Source organism: Dermacentor albipictus, chromosome 1 (genome assembly GCF_038994185.2).
Source record: "Dermacentor albipictus isolate Rhodes 1998 colony chromosome 1, USDA_Dalb.pri_finalv2, whole genome shotgun sequence".
In the NCBI taxonomy this organism is placed as follows: Eukaryota; Metazoa; Arthropoda; class Arachnida; order Ixodida; family Ixodidae; genus Dermacentor; species Dermacentor albipictus.
The window spans coordinates 322691868-322702657 of NC_091821.1; the positions used below are offsets into that span (position 1 = coordinate 322691868).

General features: G+C 41.8%; 1 protein-coding gene and 1 pseudogene across 3 annotated transcripts in view; one reads left to right on the top strand and one right to left on the bottom strand.

The window, feature by feature from the left end:
• Positions 1-9699, top strand: part of LOC135919422 (centrosomal protein of 120 kDa-like) — a 63797-nt gene extending 54098 nt beyond the window's left edge. The window contains exons 20-22 of one of the 3 annotated variants that reach the window (XR_010569957.2): positions 863-1038; positions 2148-2274; positions 8661-9699. Coding sequence is in view for 2 of the 3 variants with exons in the window: in XM_065453244.2 (XP_065309316.1) it covers positions 863-1193 (331 nt within the window). In the remaining variant the exon portion in view is untranslated. Of the gene's footprint in view, positions 1-862; positions 3839-8660 lie in introns of those variants that run through there. The other 2 variants (XM_065453245.1, XM_065453244.2) reach the window with 2 other exon arrangements.
• LOC135919427 (uncharacterized) lies at positions 3700-8671 on the bottom strand (annotated as a pseudogene).
• Positions 9700-10790: the final 1091 nt, after the last annotated feature.

Here is a 10790-nt window from a genome sequence, read left to right on the forward strand (position 1 = left end):
GTGGCCATTATTATTATTTTTTATTATTTTAATTATTATTTTTTTTTGGAGCTGAGCCAGAACGAAGCTGGAAAATATGCAGAAGGCTGAACCTGAACCCAAACCGAACCAAAAACTTTTCAGTTCGACGCCCTGTTAAAGGCACGAACCAGCTTGGGATATACAGCTGCAGGAGCACCATACACAGGCAGGAGCCCTGACCCTTAGTTCGACAGGCTGCTTTTCCTGCTGCTGTGACCATCCTTTGCTAGCCCCTTTGCAGCATTGGCGCCACTACTTCATTCCACACTCGAGCCACAGGCACTCCACATTTTTAAATTGAAGCTTTCTTTGTTTAATCTCTCAGTTTGAGGTCAGTAACAAAGTAATGTTTCTTGCCAAATAGACATCTTGGGTGACCGGATATGTGCAACTGGGTATGTGGCCATTCTTTGCCAATCCCAAGAATGTGTATGTGTACAAGGGATACAAAAGCTTTAAATGTATTTAGATATGTGTTGTAAGTCTCTGTGCATACACCTCTCCTCACCCTTCTCTTGATAAGCACCAAACACTGCTGTCAACCTCATGACACAGACTGCTAAATACAGGCCGTGCCATGGCACTCATCCGCTGCTTTTGCTACCTTGCTAACTCAAACAAACTAAGCAACATTAAGATTTTAACAATGCGTTGGATCTTCATTCCAACCTTCCACCCTCCCCCATGTCTAGTTCTCTGATGTTGCATGAGTTCGCTTGTTCGTCAATGTCATGTTTGTGACAGCAGCACATGCACCTCATGACATAGGGCCATCTTTCTCTAACAACTTTGCTACATCAGCTGCCAAGCACTCTTTAACACCTTGGTGTATTTCGTGCAGCCCGTCGGACGAGGGGGCATCGTTTGTGACGCCAGAGAAGACATCGCCAACACATTGCGCACCCACTGTGGAAGCTATGCGAGAAAAATTTGGAGGATTGCAGCTTACAGCACCATCTCTGCAAGGTCAAAGGGGAGACCCCAGCTCACCTGTCATGCTGGAACAGTCACCACCCGGTGCGTCTGCCTCCAGTTCCTCGTGGATGGAGCACATGCGGAGGCTGATTGAGGAGCGAGACACCCTGCTCAGCTCGGGAGTTTATAGCAAGGAGGATGCCATTATTGTCGAGTTAAATAGACACATTGCTGACACTGTCAGAAAGCATGTGTGAGCTGACAAAGGTCAGCAGAAAATGCAAATAGGATTGTGCACATATTCATCAGCTGTTTATTCCATGAGGAAAAAAAATGGGATAAAAAGATTTATGTATGCATATATGACTCATTTACCAGCACAAACAAATTTATTTTATTTGAAGTGCATAATGCTCTTGTACATAAATTTCTATTGTTGCAAGGAGTACATCTTTCTTTGCTTTACAATAGGCAGACAAAGCCTTATAATGCTCACGGCAAGGTTAACATGTAGCAGTCAGAGACTTTGGGAACGACTATCAACTGAGTGTAATTATAAATGTTAAATTATATTTCTCACAGGTTACGTGTTAAACTGTCACACTCTGCTTCATAAGTATCTGCTGCCGTCCCCTTTAGCCAGGTGTAGATACTAAATTGTGTTGGTGAGTTAAGTCTGTTAGAAAGGTGTGTTCAGTTGATGTTGCTTACAACATCGAAAAAGCTTGCCTTTTAATTCTGCATGTTATTGTAGCATGTTTCAGTCAATGCTGGAATTATGTTCCATTGCTATGATTTTAAAACATGTAACCGTGTGTTATAATATGTGGTCATGATTGTCTCAGCCGAATGTTACTGCATAGTGTTAGCACGAAATACACAAGTTGCTGTGCAATCTGAATTTCTTTTTTGTTATTTATTTAGCTGATAACATCAGGACAGCTCACATATCAGCTCAACAGATGTCCTGAGTGCATCAACATTGCATAGTGTTTGCATTGTTAGGAAGAGGTGGCAACCATCAGCATACACGTGATTACATGATGCATTTCTTCTTGTTTTCTTTAATGTGTGTGTGCAAGTTTCAAATGCATATGAGTGCATTTAAGGGTTTCACATTGAGCCTAGAGAAGTAATGCTTCACTGAGAAATTCATGACCACATCTTCAATGCATGCAGTAATAATGTAATGCTCTCAAAAATCATTTCAGACTCACACGATTGTAACCCTGTTCGCACATTTCAAAAATGCTTGGATGGCTAGTTGAACTGAAATGTTTACGAAGAAAAATTTTGGTGAAAGTGAACACATTTCTGCAGATTGTGTTGTATAAACAGGTTGGTGTACCTTCTGTATGCTTTTTCTTTCTCTCTTTTTTTTTTCAAGTGCAAGTTACACATACGTACATGTGTGAACAGCATTAGAAGTAATGCTTCCATGTGGCTACATCTTCATTTTTCTTTCGCTTATCACATGTCTGAGCAGCATGAGTAGATTATTGTTAGCATGCAGTCTTGCTGTCTACTTGGTCGAAAATGTGAATTTTTGCAAAGTTGCAGTGAAGAGTGTACTGCACTATTATGAGCAATAAGGGGGAGGGGGAGGGGGGGGGCAGGTTCTGAATTCTCTGCACGGTAAGAAATCAACCACCATTTACCAACAAGGATGTGCATTTTTGCATTTATAATGCAAACTGGAAAATAAAATGAAGTGTAAGTGAACTGCACTTTAGGATTCCATGAGCAAATTGGTGTGATATAATATACTGATAGTAAAGTTGATGTTTAAGGGTATTGTAGTGTACATACAGTCGTGCAAGGAAAACGGGTGCTAATCAAACACGATAAAGAATATTTAACCTTTAATGCATATTAGGGGAGTATTTAATTTTTATGTAAAATAGAAATCGTGTCAGTTGCTTGCGTAAGTTGTTTACTTTTATTTTGTTGATGTAAACAGAATTGTGCCAAGAAAAATGAGTGCCTCTTAAGAAAAAATTGTGCTTGTACATATTTATTTCAGAGGGGTGGTTTTTCATATGATAGATGTGTTCAAAGGCCAGAAATGCAATTGTTCACACACACAGTCACATTCTAAGCACATGTGAAATCAACAATATGCCTTCTGTACATGTGTATGCTATATCGTTTGACATTTCTCTGTGTCCAAATTGAAGATTGTATAAAGCGGAGTGGTTTTGGGTGTGTAACTACGTATTTAGTGTCAGTATATTACTTTTTTTGTTTAAGAAACAAAAGTTGATACTTATAGATCATCCCTTATTTGTAGAGAAATGAATTGTATTGTATGACATGATGTTATCAATGGCATGTGAATAATTAGGTCACATGCTGTCTTCCTCGATACATGTTTGATGCTGCATGTGTTCATGATGAAACTTGAAAAAAAGATGTGTCCAAGCATGTTAGAACTAGGCCTCGTAATACACCGGCATTATGTCAAGGATGATCATGTCTTTAGTATTGGTTCTATGCGCAGTAAGTGTGTGCTTGTAAAAGTTAAATTGCATTTCTCACTCATGTTTAGCATAATCAGTACTTTTCGTTTGGATGTAAAGCTGAAGTCCAGCACACTGCAGGTGTTATCTGCTATTATTTTTGTCAGTTTACTGGGGAGTCCAAGTATTATCAACTTGTTTATGTTAATGTTCTTTTTTTTTCGATAATGGTGTCCACGTAATAGGGGGTTAATATTTCCAAGAGGTAGCACTGATACATGATCCCATAGTGCACATGTTCTTTCTAAATATTAAACTTGACTGTGGTGCCGGTGTGCTTTGAAAGTGATGAGTCACTGTCAAAGGAAAGTTCACCTGTAAGGATATAAGTGAAAGTTATTGAACACAGTTACCATGCAAGCAATAAATGCTCATTTCAAGACTATCGTGAGTCTGAGTTTACCAGGATATATACTCTGCATAGGACCACCTCAGCCCACTAGAAGGCCAAGGTATGGTGTGTGTATGTGCATGCAACCAGACACACATGCGTACCCACTCACTAGTGTGCTATATGCTTCATGTTCTACAGGTGACGAAAGTTTATGGGGCGTGGGAGCTCTGAACAGACTATTATTATGAGGCTTGGGATTCCTAGTTCTCATTGCTATAATTATTAGTTATTAATGTTGAACATTTGACTTCTGAAGTAGTAGATATAGCTCATGTGAATTTTAGATAAGTGCATGCTAAAAGATAGATGATGATGGTGCTACAAAGCTAACATGTTTGTCAATATTTTGTCACTGACACGTACATCAAAATGTGAGGGCAGCTGCTGTATTGCAAGATGACGTCCTAATTAGCGTAAATTATTTAAGGTATTGAGAACTGATTGCACCTTGGGAAATGGACTAGCTAAAACAAAACAAGGAAAATGAATACAACTGGCTAATGCATCTGGCTGACCTAGATATCACCTTATGTTGCACTTGAACCCTTTAGCTACAGAACAAAGTTGAGTGTTATGCCTGACATTGGTTGCCTTAAACCAAATGCTTCCTGCAGGAGCCGCAATGTGGGGTTGAATGATTATTTACATTAGCCTCACAGTATTAGAACTTTCCCTATGCTTTTATTGTGAAGCATTTTGTTTTGGTTTAACTAATTGACAAAGTTGCAACAATTTTGTATGAAAATGAAACACATCTGAGAGAAAAATGAATATACATCACATTTTCAATAGATGATTGTAACATTTAAAGAAGCATCTTCGTTATCATCAGCCTATTAATGTGAACTGCAGGTTGGAGGCCTCTCCCAGTGATCTCTAATTTCCCTTGTCTTGCGCCAGGTGATCCCTTCTTATGCCTGTAAATTTCCTAATTTCTACAGAACACCTAATTCTCTGCCATCCTTGACTGCATTTCCCTTCCTTTGGCATCCATTCTGTAATTCTAATAGACCACTGTTTGTCTGCCGTACCCATTACAAGGCCTGCCCAGCTCGATTTTTTTCGTCTTAATGTCAACTAGAATATCGGCTAGCTCTGTTTTCACTCTAATCCACAGCACACAGCAGGAGCACATCTGTAGTTTAATGCACTTTTATTTATCAGTTTCAGTTATAGTGACTACAAGCACACACACACACACAAAAAAAGATAGTTATTGAAAAATGAGTTCAAGGGTTTAATCCACATTATTTGGAGGACACTGCTACTTTGCTAAGAGAAGAACCATTAGAGTTAAATGTCTATATAAATTAAACTTCACCAATATAATTTTCTCATTTCAAGACTTTATTTTTTTATATCATTCTGTTTCAAATGAAAGTGCTAATGCCCTTTATATGCTGTGCCATTGTTCTTGGCCATACTAATTTATTGGCCTTGTTCTGTATGTACATCGTTTAGAGGTGATGTGTATTCAGCTTTACTAAAAAAATATCTCACTTTGGGCCAGAAGAACGTCATTTTTAAAAAAATCACTGTCCACAAGGTGTTGTCTTGCTGCCACAATCAGCGAGACACTATTCCTCTGTGTCAGTGCTACTGCGACGTCTGGCCTCCTGACAACCATGATGTGGCCTGCCATCAATGGTTAGATAGGTTGTTGTTTGGTACTCCGTCACTACTACACTCCTCCATCGGTTTTCACCTTGTACCAGGATGTACGCGTACCTGAAGAAGTCATAGAACCCTGCATTTGGGAAATATACATCCGCTTTGTTTATACCTTGTGCGACAGCAGGTGCAACCAGCCTGTTTTATGATTCTCAATGCAGTCCTGTCATTCGGGAACTCAAGAAACAGGGGTCTGAGGAAAGGGTGTCCGTTTGTACTGCACAGCCCAAGTTCGGTGTACACATAGTCGAGCGTGCTGTAACGCAGCTGGATTGCCAGCCTGACAATATCTTGCACCTGGACAAGTGAATAAGGGTCAGTGTGTGCTTGGCCAGCTCTCCTGGCAGTGAACACGAAGGGACTGAAGGCCATCAGTTGGCACCACTTAGCACAGAGCTCTTGGCTTACAACTCCATAGGTGCCACAGATGGCAGATCCGTACATAGGCACTCCATAGAGAGGGACTTCTCTATCATATGCACCAGTGCATATTGAAGCATGGACCACGTTGCCCCATAGTTTGTTCCATAGTGACCACTGTTAAGAATGGCGAGCTGCAAGGCAAAATTGCCACCCAATTACAACTAGGGGACAAGACGCGCATCCCCCACTCTCCGTCGCTGCAGCTAGGAGGCGTTCGAAGAAGCGGCTTTTGTGCTGAAAACCGCCTCCATCCACCAGCCCCATCGTCATTGTGACGGAACGAGTTCGGTGGGCGAACAATGGTTCCGGAGCTCTCCAGCGCGGACCTGATCTGATACGCATGAACAAGCTGCCGCGGGAAAGCCGTTTTTTGGTGCTTCCCATGCCTCGACAAGACACAAGACAACGAGCTACCCACGATTGGCGCCGATACTTCCCGGAATGGCACCCCTCCAACGCCGGCGTCGGGCATCGGAATGTGGGTGCCTTTGTGTACGTAAACTGTTCTGCGGAGCGGCGGCAAGTTGGCGATGAGTAAACGAACAGTCGCCGCCTCGTATGGCTGGCGGACCGAGTGTATAAAAACTGCTGTTGTGCGAATGCTGGACACACTTCTCTTGAGCAGTCATGTTAGACTGATACACTTCTCTCGTGCAGTCATGTTGGACTGACACTCTTTTTCTCAAGCAGTCATGTTAGATTGATTTAATTTCTGTAAATAAACCCATATTCCTCGTTCTCGATGAGAAGCAGTTCTTCACTTCATCAACGTCCTCAGCGTAAATAAGTTGGACGACGGCATGGGCCAGCTACCTTCAAATTCATGCCGGACTCCAATCTTGGCAAAAGAACCTCAGGCAAGGGGATTGAGCCCCCAATCCTGACACCACCATATCTCCCACTACCATGATGTGTTGATGCACTTGCTAGAAAAGTTGGGTATTCGTGATGCTAACATGTGAGAATGTCAGAAATAACATGTGCATGTTCAAGTCCATATACGTTGTGCACATCTATATGTGAAATGTTGTCACTGTCCACTGTATCCATGCACATGGTAACACTAAAGAGTGGTTCTAACCGAACATTTACGAATGGGAAATTTACATTGTTGTTCTTGCACATGTATGCAGGAAAGTGTGCATGCTTTTTGAGTGTCCACAGTTCACTTAAGTCGGTGGGCAAGTTTTGAGCAAGAAATATGCCAGAGAATTGACTTGCATTGTACAAGCGGAGCAAGTCTCTGTCAGCCCACTTGATGTAACTCCTGCTGAAGACATCAAGCATAGCATAAGTTGTATTTGGTAGAGGATCTATGAGATATAAGTTGACAATTTTGTTTCTGCCCCGAAGCTGTACATCATGCAGAAGGGCGGCACGATAAGGAGAGCAATTATTGCGATTGTTTTGCAATTTTGGAATATGGGGTGTGAGAACAATCACTATTTTTGGCCTTGCTTTATGAGGAGAGATTGTGTAAGTTCTATAGTTCATAGTTCTATATTTATTGCTTTTTTGCCAAATTGATGCTTCTGGCACAAAATTTGAACTAATGCATTATGATGATTATCATGAGGAACCTTAAGTTTTCAAAGTTGCTGTACTATTTTATATGAGGCCTGGATGTCATGTCTGCAAGTACAGAAACCCAGTGCCCACAGTGGTGGCTTGTTGGGTCTTCCCAGAAATCCACTCATCTGCTTGATAACATCAGAAGGTGATGGCCCCATGAAAAGATGCAATTCTAGGAGCTTTACTTTCAATAACTGAAAAGTCACTTAAGGATACGTTGTGGTGCTAGCATGGATAATGCTTTTTGTTGCTAAAAATATGCCATGTGCCATGCCATCGACCTTGAGATGGACATAAAAGGGATGGACACCAGGCCAGCTCTGACTGTTTGGTTTTGCTGAAATGTGACTGACCATTGTCCACTTGGAAGGAATGTCATGATATAGGGAATTTGAAGACCTGAGTCCCAAGTCATAAAGATTATATGATGGTAACGTAGTGGTGAGATCCAGTATGTCTTCGGTGATGGCAAGAGCGCCCAACTTAAAGTTCAGCAAGCTGCAACTTTTGACACTACGGTGTCGTACGTTGAGCTTGAAAAGCTGTGTACTTTCATATACATCCCTTCTAAACTATACATGCTCAACTTCATACTCAGGATCAGTGATGTTTGTTTCAGTATGATAATCCGGGGACCTTCTTGCTCTTCCTGTTCTTTTCATTAATGAACGCTCAAGAATTTGCAGTTGGAAATGGTGTTTTGACCACTGGGTGGCCTTCAATGCAATGTTGTTGGTGACTGAACACAGTAGTGTCCTGTTGACTCCTTGACAAAGGTTAAGTCTGAGGTCAACTTGGCTGGTGCTATTGCTCTTTTGAATGGTATACTGAAAGTATGTTGGAAACCTGTGGTAGCAGTATCCACTGTTGTTCCGCTCTGCCCAGCAACAGCCAGAAGCATGGCAAACTTTCTGAGTGATGTCTTTAGTGTTTGACCTCACTGTCACAGCTTATCCTGCGAGGAGAATCTGTATCTGTGAGTACCGCGTACACCTACATTTATATAATCTCCATAAGATGCAGATTTCCTAAAAGCCACCAATTCTTGGAATTGGCACCTTTGGTGTGCACATGGAAAATGATGCTGTCCAGATCTAGTACTCGCAATAGTCCTACATAAGAATGTGCCTCTCCCTTACCTGCAGGGTGCCCACATCAAGTCAAGGATTGCCAGGACAAAAAAAGGACGATTATAAGGCTGCACACCGAAAATCAGATGCTGTGGAATAGTGCAGCAGAATCGTGTTCTACGAGATTAGACTTGGCTTGCATAAACACAAGAGGACATGTATTTCTGCACACCAAAAGCTTTGTGTGTATGTGAAGCTGGCTAGCATTTGCACATGTGTTCTTTGCATTCACACAAGGACATGGATTATAGATGTTAGAATAAGAAACAAAGCTTTTAGATCATTGATTCTGTTTTGCTACAGACCTTTGAATTGCACATCTAATGATTTCGTATGGTCGCAGTGATGGTGGAAGCCCATGCATAAATCAAGGTTTGTTAAGGAGCACTCCAATACTTTTTTAACACAGTAAGAAAGTGTTTGCAATTTTTAGACAATGTGCTATGAACATGCGAGTCAAATATTCTTCTGCTGCAATGCAGCAACGTGCCCAGTATCTCGCATTCAAGATAGCTCGCTCTCTCCTGCTGTTTTCAAGTGTCTTTCTATTATTCCCTGTCTATGATGTCATAGACTTGAGGCGCAGCCTGTAGACACCCACTATTAGGAAATTGATCATGAGTTACTCAAGGGTGAAAGTTTGCAAGTGCATGCACACTCAAGTCATATATCAAAGGGGAAGTAGTGGTGGCTGCTAACATGGCCCACCCATCCAGTCACCACTCCCTTGTTGCTCTTCGGTGCCTTTTTCAGGTACAAACTTTGAAGCATAATGCAGAAAGAAGAGGAAAAGAATAACGCTGGAAGGCAATTCAATCTCCCGTTGAAGTCAATCAAACGCAATGTCTTCCTGAGCTGTGGCAGATAATCGTAAGAATTCAAAGCTGTATTGAAGCAAACAACGAAGCAGTAAAAGCTCGTGCTGATATCTTGTCTAGATAACACAAGGGCCATAAAGCCATTCCAAACAGCAAAATAGTAAACTGTGATACTACACTTGGGAAAGTCCTTTTCGGTCTTGCCATCTCCACTGAAAATAAGTTGTAGCCAGAAGTCAGGATGCCACTGGTGTGCCTATACAAGGCAAAGTTCAGCCTTTGATAGTTATTTGTACCATTTGCAACAAGCAGTTCGAATAAAAAAAGATGAAAAGCATGTAGCTCTACATTATTGTGCACATATTACGTCTTGTGAATGTATTATCTGTTGACCAACCTTTTTAGTTTTCTTGTATGGCCGGCTTGTGCCTGAACCTCCCCCCCCCCAGGCATCTCGCACCTTATACTAGTCTGAATCCCAGGGAATAGCAGCTAAAGATCCACTGTAGGTGAGCATGAACTTGAGACATGTCATAGGGTCTCTAGCTGGTGGTACCTAGCCTCAGGTGAAAGCTATGAGGCAACCATACCCCAAACCATCTGAAGAGATTTTACTTCTGCCTGGTTAAGGTGGCGGGAGCAGACACCTGGGTACTTTAGGCCTATGTGTTGCTTCCGAGGACAATTGCAGGTTTGGAGGAAAGCACAAGGGTCAGAATGAGGGGAACCTGATGGTCATCTCGTGGAATGGCAAGCGAACCATCTGGTTGGTCAAGTAGAAGAGATTCTCACCATATCCCTGTACCCATTGTATTCTAGAACTCGGATGGAATAGCTTGTGTAGTCCATGTGCAAGAGTGTAAGTGCGATTTGCCCTAAAGAATAGCTCTGTGCACTGTGCCAAAATGAAACCAAAGTATTGGGCGACTACAGTCGCCAGCCATCGGGACCAGTGCTACGTGGCTGCATGCATCAAGGAAGCGCTCCGACACAGTGGCCTGAAAACTCAACTTTACACTGCCGCACCCCGTCGGGCCAAGTTCGAAAAGAGAGTGGCCTATGGACGGACTAAGGGCCCAACACATTCAAAACAAAAAAAAACAATCACCGTTTAGATACACAATCTTTAAGTTGCAAAATTATTTTGGCATATAACTTTTAAACACCTGAACATGTGCGAAAACATACATTTGAAGCTTTTTGGATGTGCTGTCACATTTAATATGCAACAATGAGAAGCAGATGCACACTCACATGACACAAGCAAATATTACAATATTTGTAGGCACAGGCTGCAGTCATCAGATAGAAGACAGAGGTAGTCAAA